Source organism: Camelus bactrianus, chromosome 18, assembly GCF_048773025.1.
Source record: "Camelus bactrianus isolate YW-2024 breed Bactrian camel chromosome 18, ASM4877302v1, whole genome shotgun sequence".
Lineage (NCBI taxonomy): Eukaryota > Metazoa > Chordata > Mammalia > Artiodactyla > Camelidae > Camelus > Camelus bactrianus.
In genome coordinates, this window is record NC_133556.1 from 13,106,652 (window position 1) to 13,132,782 (window position 26,131).

The window sequence follows — 26,131 nt, forward strand, 5'->3', positions numbered from 1 at the left end:
TGTCAAAAGAAAAGTAGAGCATTTAAAACTTTCATACCCCTAAGGATCTTGAGTCTTGACCAAGCTGTTTAGAGAACACTTTGTCAGATAACAAATGGAAGAACAACTTGGAACGTGGCCCTCAGTTTCTTCAACTGTAAAATGAGAGAAAACGAGTAGGAAGAGTCCTACGTCAGAGACTCTTACTCTTGGGCACAAATGGGTATTAGAGTCTGAACGGGTGCAGAGGCTTGGGAGGCAAGAAAGGCAGCAGGCAGCACAGGTGCAGTTTTAATAAATTTTATTTGGAAAATGTGAGTAATGTTTTCTTAATCAAAATTATAGAAAGCAAAGATTAACAAAATCATCTTGACCGGTCATCACTTAGAAAATGGTTAAGAATTCCTTCTTGAGATTAAGATTAAATGTTACTCAGACTTGACCTGTTATCTTAGTAAACAAAAACAAGAACCCGAAGGGGACAGGACAGCCGTTAGTACATAGTAGTGTAACAGTCTTCTGCTCTCAAAGAGCTTACCGTCCAGGTGGGGAAGGAAGACAAATACAAGCAAATTGTAACAAAAGATTTAAGTTAACAGCTGAAGATGATAGTCATCATCTGTCATAAGACAATGTACAGCTCACTGCTGAAGGGGTGGGTGAAATGTGTGGACTCTCAAAAATGACAGCACTTGAGAGAAAACAGCTTCAATTACCAGCCCCGTGCAGGTGACAATTTCTACTATTTCTCTCTCAATCTGACCCTGGAGGTCCAGATTCGTACTTCAATTCAATACACATATTCTGAAATAAAAAGAAAAATAAGCCGCAATTCCCACGGCCAGGTGTCTGGGACAGTACCAGTTTCCCAGCTCTCCCTAAGCCTTGGTTTCATCACCTGTCAAACAGGAATGCCAACGGTAGTTACCTATCTCACGAAGGGGTTGTGAGGGATGAAAACCTTACCACTTATAGCGGCAGCAACTACCATTTATTGCTGACTTCCCATCTGGCAAGCATATTTGACCCTCAGACTCGATGCTGAGATGGTAAATAAATAATCTGTCCAAAGTTACAGAGCTAGTAAATGGCAGAGCTGGGACTTGGCCAACAAAGCTCATGTTCTTAACCATCTACTTCTAGTATTCAGTGGTCATATTGATGAGGCTATGACAGTTATTTCTCCCTAAGTGGCAATCATTACTAAAGCAGTTGTAGTTAAGTTCTATTCCTCATAATTTCCCAAACATTTACTCTAGACTCAAAGAGGAAGATTTCTAGAGAAGACTCTTGCACTGGGCCCTTATGCATTTTCTAGGCAAAAGGATAGGAGGAGGGCTGGGCAGTCAGGGCAGGAACAGCACAAGTAAACACCCAGAAGAACAAAAATTCATCAAGGTTTAGGAAATGGCTGCTAGAGAGGTTGTGGGACACAAGGTTGAAAGAGTCATCTGGGACAAGAAGCAAAGGGCCCTGACTACCAAGAGGCTGGATGTTACTTTGGAGACACTGGAGAGCAACCAAGGAAAGGAGTGACTTGCTGGGCTTGGAAAATCTGAGAAAATGGAGGCAGAGGCACTGTAACGCTGCAGGTGAGAGAAAACAAAGACGTCAACTTGGGCAGCGGCAGCAGCAGGGATGGCAATGAGAGTCTGGACCTGTGAAATGCTCCCGGTCACCGGCAGATGCGTCAACAGGACCTGACAACAGCTGAGGTTGGGTGGGGGGCGGGGTGAAGGAAAGAGGAGAGTTAAGGTTCACTGTCAGATGTTAGCCTGCTTGGAAAAATATATTAATTGAAATTGGAATTTGAGTTGGTAGTACTTTGGGAACAACAATGAAGGGGTCTCTGCGGAGCAGTTTGTCTAGTTTTAGTTCTAGTTTGGTCTAGAACTAAAGAAGATGACCAGAGCTAGATTTATTAGCAAGGAGTTACATGAAACCATGAGGGTGGGTATCTTCACCCAGAGACCAACAGCAGAGGGAGCGAAGAGCCAGGACAGAACACCATAAAGCACCTCCACTCAGGGGGCCAGGAGAGAAGGCGGCAGAGGAGGAGGAGTGAAGAGAGAAAAAGAGAACCTAGGAAGGAGGTGTGACGGAAACCAGGAGAGGAAAAGTTCAGGACAGAGGGTATTATCAACAGCGCCAAATGCTGAAGAGAGGAATGTAGGTTGATGGTAGAGAAGTCACTGGATTTGCCAAAAAGGAGGGCACTGGTGGCCTGGGCAAGTAGTTCAGGGAAATGATAGTAAGGTGATAGATGGATTGTGGGGACTGCGGAATAACGGTGGAGGAAATGCCTCTTTTCCCTTTTGTAATGCAATATCATCACTTTATTCAAATCTTCAAAATAGTCTTTATTTTTATTTTAGTATAAAAACCCACAAGAAAGGCACACCACAGTACAGCTAGGGATATACAACACTGAACTTCCACAACGGTCAAACATAACACACACACAACACAAAATTTAGATAAATTGAAATTATAAAATAAATTAAAATTCAACTTCAAAAAACAAAAAATCAGATTAAGGATCCCAAAATATTTCTACTCCTAATGAGATTTCACGGGACTCAAGTCATTTTGGAGTGAGGCATTCACAATATGACCCCATTAACCCAGCTTAGGAATTCTTGGGAGCCATGAGTGGCCACATCAGGCACTCTGACAATAAATGGTAACCCATTTGTGATCTGAAAACTCCCCTTAATTTGGCTCTAAAGTCATCAGGCTTTGAAAGGCATCCTCCTCGCTGCCCCTCATATTTTAAACAAACTGTTTTCAGTACAGTTTGTGTTGATATCCTTTGATATCTGAGAAAGTTCAGTTCTTTGGGCACCAGAGCAAATTTGGGTTTGGTTCATGTACATAGAGACAATCTGTGGGGAGGGGCCAAAGGCAGTCTCCACTTTTGCCCAGGGAGCTCCAAAGCAGAAGTAATGAGGCCTGTGCTTGGGGCAGAGGGCTTCAGGGGATCCTTGTAAAAGACTAGTTACAACACGCCAAGTGGGAGAAGTGCAAGGAGGGAAGGAAGTGGGTCTGACTGGCACTCTGTCCTGCACCCCTGATTCAATGGAGCTGGGTGGGAGGAATGGAAGCCTAGGGTTAAGGGTGGGATAGAGGACAAAGGTTGGAAAGGAAAAGGGAGACAACCAATGCTTTTCATTTATAACAAGTAACATAAATCAAAGACTTAAAGGAGATTAAAGACCAGTAAGAATAATCTGGCAACTTTAACTGGAAGATCAAAGTTCCCTCCAAACCTAACTGGATGTTTTATTACTAAAAGCAAAGACCAGGATCGTAGAGTATTACTCCAGAGGAATTAAAGGAAGCTCCTAAGGGCTGCTTCGCCCACATTCACTGCATGAGAGGACTCCTCTCCTACATCAAAACGCTCCAGAGAGGTACTGCTACCACTATATATACCGTTCCTCATGAAGTTTAAAAGTGATTGAAAGTTTGGGCACCAGAAAGACACCCAAAACCAGTCTAAACTGCAACTGCAGGTTAACAGGACTGAAGCAGTTACACTGTGAGAAGGTATGTGATGTCCTTCCTGACAGAGATGGCCTTGGTTCCTCACCGGATGGTGTAGCCACCCTCTGAACCATCCATGAAGTCTGCCTTCCACTGAGTTACGAGGACAACAGCTCCCTGCCTGACTGCAAGCTGAGCAGCCCTGGGAGGACATCCTGGGGGTGGAGGAGGAATGCTGCCAGCAGTTGCCTCAGCTCCGAATCTGGCACCTGCATCACTCCTCCTTTCATTGGCACCACTGAACCAGCTGGAGGGACGGGGCCAACCAGACACTAAGCTGTGAGGACTGTGGAGCCTAGAGGCCAACAGCCACAGACTGGGCCATGGGAAGCTACTGTGAGGTGCCAGGAAAAGCAGCTGACACCATGGGGACTGCAGCAGCCCCTGGGTGCACAAAGCTCGAACAACAGACCTCTGGGTACAGGGCAGAGCCTGAGGCTGATGCAATGTTTGAGGGTACACCGGATTCCCAGGAGGCCGCGCAGAGTAGGCTGGCTGGGGGACATTGGCCTCTGCTGCTCATGGTGGCTGTGGGTCTGTTTCAGCTCAGCGCCGTGGACAGAAATAACCTCTTGACAGGCCAGAGGTTAACAAAAGTGATTACTGCCTGAGGAGGGCAGGTTCTGGAGAGAAACTGAACTATGTTTGCCAGCTAAAGAGACAAGCAGGTGGAGAGGCTAAAATCATCGGAGAGAAAGGGAAAGATCCTCAGGAAAAAAAAATTGATTAATAATAAAAGTTTCAGTGGAAGGGCTCACTCCACTGACACCACAGCAATGTGGAAAGAAAAAGAAAATGTGAGGACGTATGAAGGGAAATGAGTTTATTTTGGGTGGTTTCTCAGTGAAGCAAAAGGTGAGGTCACCATCTGAGACGTCTGGATGTGAAGAGGGTTAACAGGACTAAAAGCTGCAGAGAACCAAGGAAGGGCAAGACTAGGAATAAGATCAGCAAGCAGTTTTGAAGGCCCAAATGAGTTGGAAAATATGAAGCCTCACTCAAAACAAAATAGTTTTAACCATCACATCCAACAGTATGAATAAATAGTAGGAACACAGAAAAGACATAGCTGAATAAGTGAGCATCTCAGCTACAAATCAATCAAAGTAACGGAATTCATTTCATCGAACAGTCATCATTCTGCCAGGCTCTGAACTGCTGGAAATGTTCCTACAGTTGCAAAAAGGATCTTGTCAGTCTTTGAGCGACAAAAACATTCACAGCTGTTCCCTGAAGAACCCTAATTTGGAGTCAAACCAACCAAACAAGTTCTCTGCTGCTCTACTCCAGGAATTGAGTACTGCTGAAGTCAAGTCACAGCACCACACATACTACAGGCACCAGTTTTGGGATGAGGGTGGGGGTTACAAACATTCCCCTTGACTTTATAACCAAGTTTATTTTCACTGTCTCTGCTTCCTCCTCTTCACTTCCTAATTCACTGCATTTTAGCTCCTGCCCCAACTGATCACCCAAACTGTTCTCACTAGAGGGCCCAGCGACCTCCATGCTGACAATGCTAGTGGATGCTTCTCTGTCCTGCTCGACCCTGACTCTGTGATCTCATACACTGCTGATCACTCCCTCCTTAAAACCATCTACCCTTACAGCTTCCACAACACCATTCTTGCCTGATTCTCTTAACCTTTCTAACTATTCCCTCTTCATCTCTTTCTAGATTTTCTCTTCTTCTGCTTGCCTTTGTTGCATTTCCATGATGCCATCTTTCACCCTGAATTCTTCATCCAAAACTCACAATCTCATCTGCTACTATAGCTTATAACCCAGAAATCCAAGTTTCATGCTGTGTGAGCTGAGCTCCAGACCTTTATAACCAACCGCCACTGAGACATTCCACCTAAACATATCAGACACATGTCAAACTCAACACATCCCAAAGTGATCTGACTACCCCTCCCAATGAACCAGCCCCTCTCTCTGTACTTCTCATCTTGGTGAAGAGCCAAACACACAGGCCAGATCTGAGGGTCATCCCCTGACTCTGCCCTTTCACCCACTGCCCGTATTAAGACACCAAGAATTAATGATTATACTTCTTTCAAGATCTCTACACGCCACTTTGATTCTTCTTAGTTAGAAGACAAAGGCCTCTATCCTCAAAGGTCTGCCACTTTTTCAATCTTCATTCTTACAAATAAAGTACCTTTTAAAAGATGAAAATCTGGTCATCTCATTATCCTACTTATAATCTTCCCACTGTCCCCAGTTTGGGTATGAACTTCAATTTCTTTAGTTCAACCTCCAGAACCCACTGAATTCTGGTCTTTGTCAGTCTCTCTAGGTTCATATGCCTTCATGTTCCCTAAGCACTCAAATCCCAATTAAACAAAACTGCAAACAATACCAGGGAAACATCAGAGTACTTCCTGATTCCAGGCCCTAGCACATCATGTTTTCTCTGCTTAGAAAGCATCCCTGCATCTGACTGACCCCTCTTTCATATGAAAACGCAGTGTCGCCTCCTACAGATGAAATAACATACTCAAATTATGACACTTCAGTATCTCTCTACTCTGTCCCCACCGCCATAGCACTTACATTGCATTTATTCATCTTTGTCCCCCCAACAACTACGACAAAGCTGGCATGAGATAAATGTAATCTGAAAAATAAAGAGCGAGCTAGGGTAGCACTGACTTGGCAGGAGAAGTTCAAGAGAGAGACAACTGCTGGGATAGCGGGGAGACATGCGGCAAGATGTCATGCTTTCTAAGCAGACAGAATAACCACATTCTAGATATTAGGGAAACCTGACAACCTACCCATCTACTCTTGAGCTTTGCTGGCCCCAGAGGTACAGGTACCAAATATGATGCCAAAGCCCAGGAGTAATCTGTGCACAGAAGAGTCCCTTTTAGGGATCCAAAGTTATTTACAGATCTATCTAAGCTGGGTCTTGAAGGCAAGTCCTTCTATTCCTGACAGACACAGCTGTCCATCTTAGGGAGCTCTCAGGATGAGACCTGGGGCTGCAAACCAGGCTGCAATTCTTAAGGACAAAGTGCCTCAAGCAAAAAATTAAAACGATTAGAGAACCAAATGCTTTGGGGAATTAACATGCTATTTAAAAAAATGACATGGGACTTAGTGCCAAAGTGACTTCAAGTTGAGTCTCAATACCATCATTTTGCTGAATAAAGCTATAAAGTCAAATAAAACATGGCTCCCACCAAGCCCTCAAAGACTCTGGTGGTGCTGGTTTTTGAGCAAATCAGTGGAGCTCCAGTTTGCACTACGAGAACTGGACCAGTTAAGGGCTGTTATGTTGAATCTCCTCTCCCTGAGAGAATGGTAGAGAAAAACTCTGCCGGGGGATATTTGGATATAAGGACTAAAGAGCACTTCAGCAGTTTCTGTTATAAATGTGATTCCTATCTTAAACTGTACTGGCTAGCACAAGATGGTCCAGGTCTTGACAGTATATGGCAAGCAGCCCCCTGAGTCATCAGGCACTGAAGCCAAATGAATTCCAATGGGCCACAATAGTTGGCTACCTCCCAGAGGAGCCAGGCCCAGCCACAGTGAAAGAAGCCTGCCAGCCCCCTCTACTGGCTGTCTGTAGAACAACACTGCCTGCAGCTTTTGTTTCTGGCAGTCATGGATAACCAATGTAAGAACACTGGCATGTTCATCTGTCCCAGGAATCAACCATTTAATGAAAAGTAGACACTAAAGGGTCAAAAAGGGCTTTACAAATCCTCAAATTTAGGGTCAAAAATGGAAAAAGGGAACTGAAATAATCCTCTGAATATTACAGTCTGTGTTAAATTTATACAGATTATGGCCAATCATGAATCAGCAAGAAAGGCAATTCCTATTTCTGGGTTTCTTGAATGGTAGTCAGGTGCATATTTGCAGAAGAAAAGATGTAGGGACTGGGAAGCAAAACACCAGACAAATAGCTCTAAAGAGGCCTTAAAAGTCAACAATTAGGACTTCTGTTGTAGATGAGATGGATTTAGCCCATAAAGCCTCTTCTTGTTGATTACAGCAGCAGCAGCAACAACAACAACAACAACAACGACAAAAACTCAGGACAAAATACAAAAGCAATAACCTGGACTCTGAAAACAAAAGTAGGTGGGACTGGGAAGGGGAAACAAAACTTGAAGAAAGAACTAATTGGTGTGGGTGGTGGATATGAGAGGGTTTTTTTTTTTTTTTCCTCTTTTCTCTCATAAGCCCCGAACCTCAGGACAGTCCTTAGCAGAGCTACGGCAGTAGCTCCAAAGGCAGCTAAAACTCCAAGGGAAATTCCACCCTTCTGGCCAGAAGATTGGGAAAAGGGGCCCCAGATATCTGGCTAAAGTCCACAACTCAAGGGCAGCTCCTCAGGGAGCCCTGGCAGTAGGTGTAGCCAGGAAGGGAGTCCCTGTGGTCCACAGTGCCAATGGATATCTTTTTTTCCCCCTTTCCTCTTTATTTGTCCTCCCTTCTTTGCCCCAAGGGTGGCACCAGTAACAACTGCACAGTTGGGCAGCTAGAACTTTAAGAGAAATCTAGTACTTGCAGCCAGAGGCCCAAAAAAGGAGGCATATGTGGGCCAGAGAGTCTGGGGGCAATCCCCAGAGAAGAAGCTAGGGAGAGGACTCCCCCGATTTTGAGTATCAATCAGCACAAATACTAGGTTCAGCCTGAGCTATTCATGTGCAGAACAGCCCCAAACAGCAAAAAGCAAACAGACACAGCAAAGCAAGACACTGAGAAGTGAACAAGTTAAACCACAACTCCAGTCTCATCTGCAAAAAAAGATCCAAAGCAGCAGAGCAAAGGTTTTACAAACTAAACTGATATTGAAATTCTAGACTTGAGGTATGAACCTAACTGGATTAACTGCCTGCTAAAATAAACAAACAAATAAAAAAGGTGACATTAACCAGAGGTATTTCATAGGATCTAGAGTCTAAACAGTATAATATTCAAAATGTCTAGGACACAATCTAAAATTACCTCAATGAGGAAAGTTATCACTCATTCTCAAAAGAAAAGATAATCAACCAAACTTATGATAATCTAGATGCTGGAATTACCAGACAAAAACTTTAAAGTAGTTCTTATAACAGCATGAGGTATAAACAAACTTTCTTGAGATGAATGGAACAATACAATTTCTCAGGAAAGAGACAGAAATTATAAATAATAAACAAATGAAAATTTTAGAACTGAAAAACAAAATATATGAAATAAAAGAATTCACAGGATGGGCTTAATAACAAAACAGAGTTGACAGAAGAGTGTGAGAACTTAAAGTTCAAAAGAAATTCTCCCATTTGAACAACAAAGAGAAAAAAGAAAAAATGAACAGAGAGGATTCAGGGAAGATGGCAGAGTAGGAAGAACCAGGAATCTGCCTCTCCACCACCTAGACAACTGTCTGGACAATCAGAATTAAATGTCAAATGCAAAACTGTAAAACTCCTAAAAGATAACACAGGAGAAAACCTAGATGACCTTGCATATGGCAATGACTTTTTTTTAGATACAACACCATCGCACGCTCCACAAAAGAAAGAACTGATAAATTGGACTTCATTAAAATTAAAAACATCTGCTCTGCAAAACACAAAGTCAAAAAAACAAGAAGATAAACCACAACCTGGGAGAAAATATTTGCAAAAGACACATGTGATAAAGGACTGTTACCCAAAATATACAAAGAATTCTTAAAACTCAACAATTAAGGAAACAAACAGCCCAGTTTTAAAAATGGGCAAAAGAACTACTTACAACAGCCAAGATATGGAAGCAACCTAAGTGCCCATCAACAGATGACTGGATTAAGATGATGTAGTATGTGCATATATATAAAATAAACAAATGAAAATTTTAGAACTGAAAAATAAATCTGTCTCCCCATCTAGACAACAACTGCACTGGCAGAATCTGTGTGATATTAACTATTTTGAAACACTGAAGTCTACTGAAGACTAGCAACTTCCACAATTTTGGATCTTAGCACAGCAGAAGCTACCCATCCCCCAACTCCAGTGGCAGGCAGCTGTACACGTGTTCCTGGAGACTACACACAGCTTGTGTAAGCCAGAGAGGACAAAAAGGACTCTGTCCTCCAAATATCAAGGCTCTGTGCCCTCAACACTGATTGCTGCTTCTGATCACAGAAGAGCAAGCAAAGGGGCTGCAGCCATTGTTACACCTCTGTCCACTGCTGCAAGTCTCATCTCCTCCAGCTGAAGTGACTTTTAGGATTTTAAGGGCCAAAGCCCTTCCCTACCCCCACCCTTTTTTCTTTCTCCCTAAAGCTCAGACACTAAAGGCTAAGGACATTCAACTATAACTGCATGTTTGGGGAAAATTAGAGAGTGACTGTGCATGCTTAGGGAAAGGGGCAGGCTCAGAAAACACCTGAGAAGACCCTGAGTTTATACCTCAGGCTGATCCTTGGCAGAGAAACAGCCTATAACAGTACAAAAACAGCAAACAATAAACAAAACTCAGCAAGCTTCACAGAGTTACTGCATTTTTACATCAAATATCCAGTTTTCAACAAAGAAATCACAAGGTGTACAAAGAAACAGTTAAGAATGGTTCATTCAAAGGAAAAAAAATGGAATCAACAGAAAAATGTCCCTGAAAAAAAAAACCTGATGGCAGGTCTACTTGACAAAAGGCTTTAAAACAACTGTCTTAAAGATGCTCACAGAACTAAAGGAAGATGTGAAGAAAGTCAAGAAAACAATGTATGAACAAAATAGAAATATCAATAAAGAGACAGGAACAAAAAAGAAACCAAAAAGAAATTCTAGAGCTGGAAAGTACAACAATCAAAATGAAAAACTCTAGAGGGATTTGAAGGCAGAACTGAACATGCAGAACAAAGAATCAATGAACTTGAACAGAAAGAAAGAAAGATTGAAAGAAAGTGAACAGAACCTAAGGGGTCTGTGGAATGCCATGAAGTAGACCAACATACACATTTTGGGAGTCCCAGAAGGAAAACAGAGGGAGAAAGGAGCAGAGAGAATATCTGAAGAAGTAATGGCTGAAAACTTGCCCAAATTTGATGAAAGACATGAATATAAACATCTAAGAAGCTCAATTCCAAGTGAGATGAACTCGGAGAACCGCAAAGAGACACACTATAATCAAACTGTTGAAAGATAAAGAGAATCTTGAAGGCAACAAGAAAAAACTGTCACATACAAGGGATCTCCTCATTAACATTACCAGCAAATTTCTCATCAGAAACTTTGGAGGCCAGAAAGCAGTGAGCCAATATATTCAAAGTGCTAAAAGAAAAACCTCTCAAGCAAGAATGCTATATCCAGCAAAACTGTCCTTCAAAACTGAGGGAGAAATTAAGATATTCCTAGATAAACAAAAGCTGAGGGAGTTCATTATCACTAGACCTGCCCTGGAAGAAATGCTCAACAGTGCTCTGCAATGTGAAATGAAAGGACACTAGACAGTCACTCGAAGGTACAAAAAGAATAAGAGATTTTCATAAAGGTAAACACATGAGCAAATATAAAAAACACATGTGCAAATTAAAAAAACACATGTAAGAACGATCTGTAATTTTACTTTTTGCTTTCTGTAAGATTTAAGATTGCTAAAATAATTGTTAGTTTTTGCTTAGGGCACACAACATATAAACAAACATTTAATTTTGTTACATCAACAACTGAAAGGGCTGGGGATGGAGCTGTATACGGAGCAGAGTTTTTGTACGTTACTGAGGCCAAACTAATATAAACTCAAATTAGGGTCGTAACTTTAGGACGTGAAACCAGGGGCTGAGAGGAGGAGGAAAGGGAAAGCCATTGTTCAGTGGGTATAGCATTCCAGTTTTGCAAGATGAAAACAGTTATTAAGATAAATGGTGGTGATGGCTACACCATATTATGAATGTATTTACTATCACTGAACTGTACATTTTTAAATGGTTAAGATGGTAAATTTTACGTTATATGTATTTTACCAACAGTAAAAGAAATTGGGGAAGAAAAAAAGTGACCCACTCTCCCTACACCATCTCCCAGACTATGTTACTAAGTGGGTACAGGCAGCATCACAATGACAAAGGAAACAGAAAATACCATGTAAGTTAAGTTTAAAGAAATTAAAATCTAGTAGCATATCAAAGTACACTGTTGTTCTGCCTAAAATCATCTCACACACCATGGCATTCCCTGTACCACACTTGGGAAATACTAGGTCTCATGATTTCTAAAGGCCTCTGGCTTCAAATTCTTATACTCTCTTAGCTCTAAATAAGAGTCCAGCCAATGGACCCATTCATGTAGAATGCTGCTCTGATTTGAAAGACATTTCTGGAATCCAGCAACCCTGCACTCAGTTCTGGGGTTTCAGAGACAAGGCCTAACGATCCAAGAATTGAAATGCCACTGGACGCACTCATACACAACAGAAGGGTGAGGAGCAGTATATGGGCAGCCATAGAGGAGACAGTGAATTTGAGGATGGCCTTTTCACTTTTCCTTCAGGAAAAGATCAGCACAACAAGCTTTAGAATCATTCAGCAGAGGACTTATAAAGGCCACTTGAATTTTTTATATGGCTGTGAGATGAAGTCCATCAAAGGGAGGTACTATAAAAAAGCACTGCCCAATATGCCAGCCACTGACTATATACAGCTATTAATACTTAAAAATTAATTAAAATTAAATAAAATGAAAGAGGCAGTTCCTCTGTTACACTAGCCACATTTCAAATGATCAACAGCTGCATGTGGCTAGAAGTTAATTGTGTGGAACAGAGGAGAGGAATATTTCCATCACTGCAGAAAGCTGTACTGGACAGGACGACTCTGTAGTCTCTACTGATAATCAATCTACAGAGGAGCCATGGGTTGAGAGAGAATACAGGCATGTGAGAAGGTGTAGTCCAGCTGAAACTGAATGTACAATTATGCAGGCACACACACAACCTCTGTGGTCTGAGACCTCTATCTCCATGACAATCAAAGCAGATCTAGAGGAAAAGTGATGTGTCAATTTCTTTCTCCCCACTCCCTTCCTCACATCCTGAGCCCCTACTTGTGTTTCTCCAAAGCCTTTTGTGTCAACAGAGCCAGGCACACTCCAATCAAGGAGCTGAGAGTGATGAACATATAGATTGAGAAACGTGAATACAATTTCCTTGTCTTTAAAACTAAACAAAACAAGAGCCTTGGGGACCTGTAGAACAATTATCAAAGTTCTAACAGTTGTGTCTTCAGAGTTCTGGAAAGAAAGGCAAAGGAGATTAGGGCAGAAAAAAATATTTTAAGAAATAATGGCCTAAAAGTCACAAATTTGGTAAGAAACAAAAATTTACATAATCAAGAAGCTCAGCAATGATAAAAAATCATGATAAAATTTTCAAAGAGCAAAGATGAGAAAAAGTATTGAAAGCAGTCAGAGGAAAACACATTACATATTTGCATGACCACAGATTTCTCATCAGAAACCATGGCAATCAGAAGACACTGAACTAATATCTTTATTTAAAGTGCTGGGGAAAAAGATGACTCAACTCATTCATATAATAACATTCTCATTTGAAAGCAAGCCAAGAAACTTTGCAGCCAGCAGGCCTATTCTAGGCCAGCAGCCCTCCACCAGGGCTAGAGGATGGAGAGTATGGGGAGCCACTGTTTAATGGGTACAGAGTTTTAGTTTTACATGATGAAAAATTATTCTGTGGATGGCAGTGATGGTTGTACAACAACTGAATGTACCTAATGTCACTGAATTGCACACTTAAAATGGTTAAAATTTAAAAAAAAGTATTAAACAATACTTAGACGTTTTTTAAAAAAGACAAATACTATATGATTCCACTTATAACAGGTATCTATAGAGTAGTCAAATTCATAGAAACAGAAAATAGAGTGGTGGTGTCAGGGGCTGCAGTGAGGGGGACATGGGGAGTGGTTTGAGTGGTTTAACTGGTAAACGGTTTGTTTTGGGAGATTCAAAAGTTCTGCGTATTGGCTGCACAACAATGTGAATACTTAATACAAATGAACTGTAGCCTTAAAAGTGGTTAAGATGGTAAATTCTATGTTAAGTGTATTTTATCACAAAAATAAAACCAACTGTAAACATACACACACACAAACTCACACATGCACACATCTGAAACATGTTTGCCTTCAGAGCTCACATGAAGAGAGGCAAGGCCAGAAGGACACTTAGTTTATTGACAGTGTCTCCTCTATGTGCCTGAAATAACACCAAATGTTTCCTCCAAAAGAAAATTATTATCCTGAATGAATGACAAAAGCTTTTTGGATTTATCACCTCTGGTATTAATTCTAAAAGACTACGGCTAGTTTTTTTTTCTCAGGGAAACTCTTGATCTAATTTTTAATGATGTTTTTAATTCCTACAGGCTTAACTTACTCAAGAATGTCACCAAGAAATTAACTGGGCACTAGAAGAGCAGACAGAATATTACTAAGCCACTTTTGTCCCAAGCAAACACAAATGTCAAATGACTTAATTCATCAACTTTATAAAAAGCACTTTAATTTGTGAATCCTATTTTTCAACCAATTTGGTCTGAATGCTGGGAATGGGTTGTGGGACAGGTAATAGAACTGGGCCTCAAAAAAAAAAAAGATTTTTGAGATTAAAAAGCCCACTAAAGTTCTGTTTCTGGCTCTAGAAGGATTCCAATGTCTATATCTCAGTAATCTCATCTACAATACCATGGTCCTACTGTAAAAGAGCACTGTGTATCATTTATAATTCAAAACCCAACAAAATATAAATACACGGCTGCTGAGGATGGCTTTCATAAGCTATGACTTTCATTACATGTCAGCCTTTTTCTATTTAAGATAATTTTTACTTACTTGGTCAACTTGTGGCTTTTCATTGCCGTGAGAAATTCTCTGACAATCTCAGGACTCTGATGCCTGCATGGTGTTTTTGATATGTATTTTAATGTCTACAAAAAAAAAAAAAAAAAGGGAAAAAGCAAGAATAAGACAAATAATCCTGAATTAGAAAAAGAGACGGCAATGGCTATAATTTAGTACTTTAAAATTTTATTTCAAAAATCTTCTATAGGACAAATGCCTTCAGGAGAGTCAATCTTCATATAACAGGAATTCCTTAAAAAGAAAACCAGTATTTAAAGCAGGAAGAATAACTACTGAAATTTTAGAAAAAAACATCCAGCATTAAAGAAAAGACTCAGACAACTAACTGCATTATCATATTTCAGCTATTTTTTTAGAGATAAGGAACCCAAAGACTAAAATAGTCACAAGTCCATATAGATATAAATGACCCTATAAATAGATTAGAAGAAACAACACTTTCTTACAGAAGAATCCTATTAAACATAGAATGAGGGAAATAAATCACCATTAGGCAATCACACCATAGTAATAGTTACTCCAGGAAAGACCAACCAATTAATATAAAAATTAATTGGGCAAAAGCTCAAGGAGAAGTAGGATATTTGCATAGTCTCAAAGTATCTTCTTCAAAGTATTTATTAATTACGGTAGTAGTTTTATTATATCTTTACAGTATTTAATATCCCTCCCTTCAAGAGGTGAAGCCTAATTCCTTTCCCCTTGACAGTGGGCTGGTCTTGGTGACTCTTTTCTAATAGAACACGGAAATGGAAGAACAGTAACTCTATAATAGAGAAACCAGAGAGAAGCCACCTTAACAAAGTGATCAAAGTTAACATCAGTAATAAGACAGTGATAGCACATACTCTGTATTATGCAATGAGAAGGACATATTTATTACCACAATAACTCTCCTTAAGGCACCATGAATTACAAGCAAGAACTTAAGGATAAAGTGGTAGTAAGCTTAAATGGATTAAGTGTGTACTTAAGGGTACCTGATACCCTGACATCTGGTTATAAAACTAATTACCAACAACAATTTTTTTTCTTCTTTGAAAAAAGATGAACTATATAATGTACAAGAACATGAATGAATAAATGAAATTATTTATTTTATTTTATATACATGTTTAAATGAAAAAAATCAGATGGGGAGGAAGGGTGACAAAAGTGCTAAGCCTCTTATTTCCTTTAAAAGGGATTATGATAACTTAATTCAAGTTTAATCGTATCTTTGAAAAGATAAATTAAAAATAGTTAAATCCAGATCTCTATAGAGACAAAATCAGAATTGAAGGAAATAACAAGAAAAAATAAAATGACAGACATGAAATCAAACATCACATATAACAAGTATAATGGTTTAAACTTTCTTTTTTTAAGGACAAAGCATAAGATTGGAGAGATTGCAACAAACTATCAACTAGATACTAAGATTATGAATTACTTTTGCTTTCTTCTTTATACTTTTGGTACTTTCTAAGTTTTCTACAATAAAAAGTATCATTCTCTGTGTAATAAAGAATTTGGCTTTGCCAAAAGAGAAGGTCTGGCCTTTTCCCTCAGCTTCTGGGAGGTCATCAACAGACTCTTTGACTGTTATACCTGATAGGAGTATCTTTGTCTGGGGGCCTTACTCCTACTGGATAGTCTTAACAATGTGACTTAAGAGTAGGGACTTTGGGTCATGCAGTATCAGTTGACCTGGGGGCTGACATGAACCACACAATCAGTCATTCAATCATGCTAGGTAACAGAGCCCCAAGAAAATCTCTGGACACCAAAGCTCAGCTGAGCTTCCCTGACTGGCAATATTCTACATGTATTAACACAGCTTGGTTTGGAGAGAAACATGTTCTGACCCCACATTAGAAAACAACAGAAGCTCTTCATTTGGTATGTCTCCTGGAATCTGCTCCACTTGCTTCTTCCCTTGGCTAATTTTAATCTGTGTCTTTTCTCTGTGTGGACTGCTGGTGAATTACTGAACCTAAGTCTTGTGGATCCCTGACTTAACAATTGTACTAGAAGTGAGGGCAGACTTTTGATTATTCCCTCTTTGTCCTTGGCTAACCCTCGCAACTGGCCAAACTCTGTTTTTACAAACAGAATAAAAACTGGGTTGTAGTAAAGCTACTCAAATCAGGTAATACGTAATCATGATTTGGTGGCCAGTCATCAGCAAAATAAACGAATCCCCTTCAATGGTAGTTTGGGCAGACGCTCCAGAAAGCTAGGCTTACTTCATAGGTGATAGTATTCAAGTTCTGTTGCCCCGAACTGTGTTTATTCTTTCCACTTTCTTTACGCTGCTCTTTCAGATCAGTTAGTAACTGGAACACCTAGGAAGAGATATACAAAAGATTTTCATAAACAAATTTGAGAAATATATCTACTCCAAGGTCAATGATTTTGAAACAAAGGCAAAAATAAACAAATGGAACTACATCAAACTACAAAACTGCTGCACAGCAAAATAAATCATCAACAAAATGCCACCTACTGAATGGGAGAAAATTTTTACAAATCATGTGTCCAATAGGGGTTAATATCCAAAATACATAAATTCATACAACTCAAAAGCAAAAAACCCCCCAAAATCCAATTAAAAGATGGGCAAAGGATCTTAACAGACATTTACCTAAAGAAGACATACAGATGGCCAACAGGTACATGAAAAGATTGCCACCATCACTAATCATCAGGGAAGTGCAAATCAAAACTATACTGAAACTTTCACCTCACACCTGTTAGAATGGCTATTACCAAAAAGAAGAAGAAGGAGGAGAAGAAGTAGTAGTATTGGGGAGGAGAAAAGGAAACCATTGTGCACTGTAGGTGGAATGTTCCCAGCCACTGTGGGAAAAGTATGAAGGTTCCTCAAAAAATTAAAAACAGAACTATCACATGACTCAGTAATTCCACTTCTGGGTACCTATCCAAAGAAAACAAAAACACCAACTTGAAAGGATATATGCATCCCCATGTTCACTGCAGCATTATTTACAATAGCCAAGACATGGAAATAACCTAAAGTGTCCATTGACAGATGAATGGATAAAGAAAATGTGGTATACAAGGGGGCAGGGTATAGTCAGTAGTAGAGTGCTTGCTTAGCATACATAACTTCCTGGGTTCAAGTCCCAATACTTCTATTAAGAAATAAAAAAATTAATAAGCAAACCTAACTACCTCCCCCCAAAACAAACAAAAAGTGCAAAAAATCAACTATACTTCTATTTAAAATTTAAAAATTTTTAAAAAGAAAAGAAAAAATAAAATGTGGTACACATACACAAAGGAATATTATTCAGCCATAAAAAAGAATGAAATCTTGCCATTTGTGACAACATGAATAGATGCTGAGGGAATAATGCTAAGATGAAATAAGTCAAGACTTATGATCTCAACCATATGTGGAATCTAAGAAAACAAAAACAAAAACCAAGCTTATAGATACAGAGAACAGATACGTGTTTCCCAGAGGCAGGGGGTAGGGAGTGAGCAAAATGGATGAAAGTGGTCAGTGGTACAAACTTCCAGTTATAAAATAAATAAGTCATGGGGATATAACATATAGCATGGCAAATGTAGTTAATAATACTGTATTGCATATTTGAAAGTCGTTGAGAGTAAATCTTAAAAAGTTCTCATCACAAGAAAAAAAGAATTCTATAACTATGTATGGTGACAGATGTTAACTAGATTTACTGTGGTGAACATTTTGCAGTATATACAAATATCAAATCATTATGTTGTTCACTCAAAACTAATATAATGTTGTATGTCGATTGTGTTGCAATAAAATATCTTTTTCCTAAAACAAATGGAAATGATTTTTTTAAAAAGAGTCTGCTTCTCTAATACGAAAATCTAATTTATTTCTGGAAAAGAAAAATTATGAGATGAGTGATAAAATATGGTTTCCCCTGCACTTCCTCCCCAAAAAAGAGAAAAATACGCTATAGAACTTTAGAAGTAAACTTTCCCCACAAGAAAGAAACACACGTGTGTTAGTGCTAAGGAGCATGGGGGGAGGAAACCTTTTTCCTGTTTCAGAGATTATACCACAGAATTGAGAAAACTACAGGATCACAGACCATTACTAGATACATTACTAGATACAACTCCCTCCCCACCTGTCATCCCTTTCAGTGATAGTGGCATGAGACCCAATTAATGCAATGTTTCCCCAATGGATAAAACACTAAATAGTCCAGACTGGACAAAGAGGTTCCTAAAAGCCAATGGCTTGGCTAGCAACCATTTCCTTCCTGTTATGAGCAGCAACCATTTAAGATGAACCTTTAGGAAGAAAGGAGTATGGCCCACTGTGTTAATTCTACTACTTTCCATATGTATCCCACAAGGGAGACTCAGCTCTCCCGCAAGTCTTCCTGAGTTTCGACCCTGGCATGTGAAAAATAAACAGTGAACATATGAACAGTTCTTTCTATACCTGGACTTAACCTATCAGATGGTTTTGCTTGTACCAAACAAGACCCAGGCCAAACAGAAGGTCAGCAAAAATAATGTTCTATCTCCCTCTCACCAACCTCTTTCCTTCTCCTTCCTCTCTTTCCCCAGCAACCCAACCCTCCAACCCCCAAGTTCCATATCTGTTAGTTGCTACTAAATTGTTTACAATCGTAAGTCAACTAAACTCTCACTTCCAAAATCAAAGTGTTAACACTTATGAGGCTATTATGAGGACCAAAATAACTTATAAAAGTGTAAAAGGTAGAGTGCTAATTAAGAAAATGCATAAGTATTTTAATGGAAAACTTTTGCAAACAGAAGTAGTTCCAAAATGGATGCTCCCATCCCATGAAGGCATCCCAAATGAAGACCTAAATTCTTTGGGATTTGGGGAAGGTTGCCTACAGTAACACTAAAGGCTTCCCAGTTTCCCTGAATTACTGTGTATAATTTGCCAAGCTAAGACTTTGCCAAGGTCCACCAGATGGTGTCATCTCTCCTATTTTAAAGTGGAAAATCCAAATGAATTCAGTCATTTCTAACCAAAACCAATTCAATAATCTTCAGAAGCAAAGGGCAAGTAATTAGAGAGGAAAATACAATAGTCCACTTCAAAATTATTTACCTCATAGTTACTGAGCAGTGCAGAACTGGCATCCTTCCTGCAAAATAAAGTAAATTATTATCAGTCTGGGCTCACATCCCTTTGTGGGAATTAAATATACAAAATAATTCCTCTGTCAAGATTCAGTGGTCTAGTTCAGCAACTTGGGGACTACAATCTAAAATTGAGAAATGTCCTAAATCTTACTGGTTAGCTGGTAATGGACAATTTCTGAGCAAATTCTCGTTTTTAGAGCCATAGTATATCACACATCCATCACCAGGTAGGAGATTAAAATGCTACACTTACACCTGGTCCAAGTAAGCAGAAGTTAAGAGAAGTCAGACATTTAGGGGAAGTTAGTTACAGAAAGAACATGGGGGGCAAACCAGCAGGGGTAGAGGGATGTTAATAAACAGAGTGAGGGTGCTGGAATTCACTAGATAAACAGAATGCCGTTTTATCCCATGGCCATGTCCTCTCTCCAGTACCATCTGCCTTCCATTAGCTATTGCCATTTTGGGTAGTCAAGTCTTCATGCTGAATCACCAGAACTGGGATCCTTAACACTAACATCACTACTGGAAATTCCAGCAACATCAAGAATTCTGCCAGAGATCCACAAAACTCCCAAGGTGTCCACCTTCTGTATCAACTCAAAAGGTAGAGTTCATATGTCAGACAGTGGTCAAAAGACTGACTGACTCCTGTGCTACCGTCAATCGAGACAAAAATGCCATCTTTAATATGTGAATGAGCAGAGCAATGTGACTTATATTAAATTACAATCGATCCACTCTGCAGTATCATCAGAAAATACTTACTGTTTCTAACAGTCTAGAGGCAGTAAAGTGTGATAATTAACAACAAAGTTTTGAAATCAGGCAAGTCTGGGTTCATATTCCAGCTCTGCCACTTACAAGGTATGTGAGTTTTAGTGAGTTACTTAATCCCTCTAAGCATCCCCATCTAAAAAAAAAAAATGAGGATTACTAGTACCTAGAAGGGTAGCCTGGATTCTAAACCCAGCTCCACTGTCCATTAGCTATGTGAATTTGGGCAAGTTATTTAACTGCTCTATGCTTAACTTTTCTCATCTTTAAAATGGCAATTATAGTACCAACCTCATAAGACTGTTTACAGGATTAAATTGAAACATGTAAAGTACCTGGGACACAGTAAGTGCTCAATAAATGCCATCTTCTATCATTACCACCTGTGCTACTGCCACCACCACCACTTCTCACTACTTCATAAAGCTATTGTGAGGATGAAAGGAGACAACAGAGTTGGGGGTAGAGCTTGTACTCAGCAGGCATAAGATTCTGGGTTCAATCCCCCAAATTATTCCCACTTTCTTAGTAATAGTCTCCACTAACAAAAAAAAAATAAAATAAATAAGTAAATAAAATAAAGGAGACAACAAATTTTAAAAGTATAACATAATTCTTGGTACTTATTAAGATTCCCCTAAATGAAGGATATTATTTTTAAAAGATACCATCTCACTTAACTTCTCATTAAAAACCCTGTGATGTAGGAACTATTATGATTCCTCCTTTATAGATGATGAATCTGAGGTTCAGAGATTAAAAAACTTGCTCGAGGGCACACAGTAAAAAGCCTAACTGGGGATTCAACAACAAGATGATAGAGTGGTAGGATCACAAGCTTCCCTCTCCTCACGACTGCAACGAAACCACAACTGAATGCTTAACAACCATAGAAAGAAGACTGGAACCTAGCAAAAAAGATCTTCTGCAACTGGAAACATAAAGAGGGAACCACAGCAGGACGCAGGAGGGGCGTGCTGGTGATTAATTGGGCCCCATACCCTCGGGGTGGGAGACCCACAAGCTGAAGATTTGGTAAGTTGCAGGGGCCCTCCCACAGGAGTGAGAGCTCTAAGCCCCACGTAAGGCTCCCCAGCTTGGGTCCCAGCATTGGGAAGAGAAGGAGACCCCAGGACATCTGGTTTTGAAGGCCAGGGGGCCTTGGCTCTGGGAGCCTCATGGGACTGGGTGAAATGGGAGACTCCACTCGCTTGAGAAGAGTACACTCACGTGCACCAGGTCCAAGGGCAGAGGCAGTGATTTCATAGGAACCTGGGCCAGACCTGCCTGCTGGATTTGGAGGCTCTCCTGGGGATGTAGGGGATGGCTGCAGCTCACTCAGGGGACATAAAAGCTGGTGGCAGACATTCCGGGAATATTAATCTACATGGGATTTCCTGGAGGCTGACATCTTGATTGGATCATTAGCACCAAGACCTAGCCCCACCCAACAGCCTGTAGGGAAGCCTCAGGCCAAACAACATACATGGTGGGAACACAGCCACACCCATCAGCAGACTTCCTGAGCCACAAAGGCCTCTAGACACGGCCGTACACACCAGAAGTCCAGGACCAAGTTTCACCCAGCAGTGGGCAGGCACTGGCTCCTCCTGCCAGGAAACCTGCATAAGCCTCTAGTCCAGCCTCATCCACCAGGGGCAAATACTAGAAATAAGAAAACAATAATCCCAAAGCCCGTGGAAGGAATCCACAAACACATAGAAAGATAGACGATATGAGGTGGCAAAGGAGTATCTCCCAGGCCAAGGCACAAGATTAAATCCCAGAAGAAATAAGTGATGAGGAGATAGGTAATTTATCCAAGAAAGCGTTTAAAGTAATGATGGCCAAGATGTTCAGAGAAATCAAGAGGAGTATAGATGCGGAGAGTGAAGTTTTTAGCAAAGAGTTGGAAAATATAAAGAATACCCAAACAGAGTTGAAGAATAAAATCACTGAAATGAACAATACACTACAAGGAACCAAGAATAGACTAAATGAGGCAGAAGAACAGATCAGTGAGCTAGAAGACAGATTAGTGGAAATCACTGCTTCAGAACAGAATGAAAAAGAATAAAAAGGAATGAAGATAGTTTAAGAGGACTCTGGGACAACATGAAGCACTCTAATATTTGCATTATAGGGGTCCCAGAAAGAGAAGAGAGAGAGAGAAAGGACATGAGAAAATTTTTGGAGAGATAATAACCAAAAACTTCCCCAACTTGGGAAAGGAAACATTCACCCAAGTCCTGGAAGCGAAGAGTACCACACAGAATCAACCCAAAGAGGAACACACCAAGGCAAATAGTCGTCAAACTGACAACAATTAAGGATAAGGAGGAAATATTAAAACTAGCAAGAGAAAGCAACGAATAACATACAAGGGAACTCCCATAAGGTTATCAGCTGATTTTTCAAGAGAAACTTTACAGGTGAGAAGGGAGTGGCATGATATATTTAAAGTGATGCAAGGGGGAAACTTACAACCAAGAATACTCTATCCAGCAAGGCTCTCGTTCAGACTTGATGGAGAAATCAAAAGTTTCACAGAAAAACAAAAGCTTAAGATTTCAGCACCACCAAACTACCTTTGTAACAAATATTAAAGGACCTTCTCTAGTTATCAAGCCATAAAAAAAGAGAACAAAAAGAAGAAAAAAAAAAAAGAAAAAGAAAAAAAAGGGAGAGATCTACAAAAGATTGTTTTGGCTATTCGGGGTCTTTTTGTGGTTCCTCATAAATTTTGGAATTGTTCAAGTTCTGTGAGGAATGTCGGGAGTATTTTGATGGGGGTTAGGCTGGATCTGTGAATTGCTTTGGGTAGTGCGGCCAATTGATAGTGTTGATTCTTCCAATCCAATAACACAAGAAATCTTTCCATTTCTTTGTGTCATTTCAGTTTTCAGAGTATAGGTAACCTGCTTGGTTAAATTTATTTCTAGGGATTTTGTTGGTTTTCGATGTAATGGAATTGTCTCTGCTAGTTATAAAATTGTGGTTTTTGAAGTGAAAAAAAAGTGAATGAAGGGCCACAAATGGCAAAATAGCCTTTTTATTTATGGGTAAGTTGTATTCAATTACATATATATATATGTGTGTGTGTGTGTGTGTATATATATATAATATATATATATTACATATCCATTATCTATTCAACTATTGATGTACACTTAGGATGCTTCCATATCTTGGCAGGTATAAATAATGATGCTGTTAATAGCAGGGTGTATGTGTCTTTTTGAGTCAATTCTTATTTTGTGGTTGGCTTTATTTCTTTGATAACTATGTAAGTTTAAAAAGCTAAAGCTCTAAACGTTCTTAAAAACAATGAACAGTACATATATGTAAATTAAAAATATATGTGCAGTTAAAAAAAAAGATCTATCAAGCTATGAAAGACATGAGAGAAACTTAAAAGACATATTACCAAATGAAAGAAGTCAGTCTGAAAAGGCTACAAACTGTACGATTCCAACCAAATGACATTCTGGAAAAGGCACAGCTACAGAAACAATAAAAAGATCATGATTTCCAGGGGTTTGGGGAGGGGGAAGGAGGGAGGAATGAATAGATGCAGCACAAGGGATTTTTAGAGCAATGAAATTATTCTCTATGATACTATAGTGGTGGCTACATGCCATTATGCATTGGTCAAAACCCAGAGAATGTACAACATCAAGAGTGAACCCTAATGTAAACTATGGACTTTGGTTGATAATAATGTGCTCATGTTGGTTCACTGATTGTACAAATATGCCACACTGATGAGGGATGTTAAGGGTAGGGGAGTATATATGTGTGGATGGGGAGGGGTATTTGTGAACTCTGTATTTTCTGCTCAATTCTGCTGTGAACCTGAAACTGCTCTAAAAAAAATTAGTCTATTAAAAAAAAAAACAAAACAGCCTAACTGAAGTGGGCAAATGGAAACTGATAATGCAGAATCCTAAAAATCCAGGAAGGAGTTTGGACCTGACATGACATGCAACAAAGAGGACTATCTGTTCTTAAATTAGGAGTAGGGCTGTATGATGAAAATGAAGACACACAATTTCAAAAACACATACCAAATAGATGGGTGATTTCCTCAGTCAATAAATAAAGCAAAGCAAGCACAGGTGGCTAACACAAGGATCCAACCCAGGCCTTAGGTCATCAGCCCAGTGACGTCAGTGCTCTAATCAATTCAGAATGTGAAGCTTACCAAATGCTACTAGTCATTCAACAAATACCTAGGATTTCACAGAAGTGTTGCTTTGCCCAAATGACCACAACTGCACTCAGGTCACAAAGAATATATTTAAAAGGAATCAAACACAGGAAGGATAATGCATAATTAGTGTATGCAATATGGCTCATTAAAAATTGAAAATGACAAATCAAACCACATGTCATCTTTGCCTACTTAATCAGGAAGTCAGCCCACAAGGCTTCCTCCTATCTTTCCTTCAAATTGAATTACAACTCCCTGTGTGCCCTAACATCCAGGGCAACTGAGACATTCCTTCCTAAAACAAAGAGGAGAAAAAATACAAATGCTGTTTTTCCTCAAGGACAATGGATCCATCCCAGGTGCCACTATGACAATTTCATTTCCAAATCATGGCCCCTCCTATGTCATGCAGAATATTCCATGCCCTGGGAAATCTGTCCTTGGCTCTTGGAAGTTATTGCCCCACTGCCCAAGTCAATATTGTTAACTGCAAGAACCCAAAGAACATGTGCCTTTTCTAGAGCCAATATACAAAGTAGAGAAACTCTCTTCCATGTGCATTTTAATGAACCTGTGTTTTGGGACCAGGAGAACAATGAATGTTTAAACAAGTACTGCAAGACTCTGGTGGGCAGAAGCTGATTTACAGACTGATACTTTTATTAAGAAGATAAATAATTTTTTTAACCCAGCTAAATATTAATGGAGTAAATGCCAAAATATGCTAGGCATTCCTTTATTCAATAAAATGTCAATGAGTATGTTATCTACCTTTTATTAAGTATTGAACTATGGGTATCGGGAAGTTTCTTTAAGGCAGTTTTTATCCTGAAGAAGTTACTGTAACCACCACTAACTGATAGGTTGTTGAGAACAGCATATGGTGGGATTTGACAGACATCAACTTAATTAAGTTACCTAATTTAACAGCACTAACAATGATGTGATGTACTGAAAAGGAAATGTCCCTTACAGCAATCCTGTCAAAAAATGTTTAATTTGAATCTAGTCATGATGATATTATCAGACAAACCCAATGTGAGGAAACTTCTATAAATCAACTGGCCTAGATTCTTCAAATATCACTGTCATTTGTCATGATGCCAATGTCACAAAAAGAGGCTAGGAAACTGTTCTTAGAGCAAAGGAGATTAAAGAACCATGACAATTAATTGCAATGTGTGATTCTTGACTGGATCCTGAATGGATTTCTTTAAAAAATTCAGCTAAAACATTATTAGGACAATTGAAGAAATTTAATGCAGGTTGCATTTTAATGATAGTGGTTATATCAGTGCTAAATTCTCTGAGTGTGATAATGGTACTGCAGTTATGTATGAGAATGCCTTTTTAAGACTGAGTAAAATGATATATCTACAACTCTGAAATGGTTCAGTTAAGTGTGTGTGTGCGTGCGTGCATGTGTGTGTGTAGAAAATGCATGCATGTGTAACAGAAATAAGGCAAATATACCAAAATGTTAACAAATGATGACCATAGGTCAAGAATATAAAGCTAATTGTGATGCTCTTTTTGCAACTGTTCCACGGGTTTGAAATTTTTCAAGCTAAAAAGTTGAGAAAAATGGTAAATGTAAACTAAAGAATTCCATAAGGTTA

General features: G+C 39.5%; 1 protein-coding gene and 1 pseudogene across 1 annotated transcript in view; both read right to left on the minus strand.

Annotated features, from left to right (window-relative positions):
• The window catches only part of CRCP (CGRP receptor component), a 39,334-nt gene that overhangs the window by 9,209 nt on the left and 3,994 nt on the right, over positions 1–26,131 (minus strand). Inside the window, exons 2-4 of the mRNA XM_074345998.1 lie at positions 19,488–19,524; positions 16,627–16,725; positions 14,369–14,463 (exon numbers count right to left, since the gene is read on the minus strand). Of these exons, the coding sequence (XP_074202099.1) occupies positions 14,369–14,463; positions 16,627–16,725; positions 19,488–19,524 (231 nt within the window). The remainder of the gene's footprint in view (positions 1–14,368; positions 14,464–16,626; positions 16,726–19,487; positions 19,525–26,131) is intronic.
• Positions 19–14,351, minus strand: LOC123613499 (DAZ-associated protein 2 pseudogene; annotated as a pseudogene).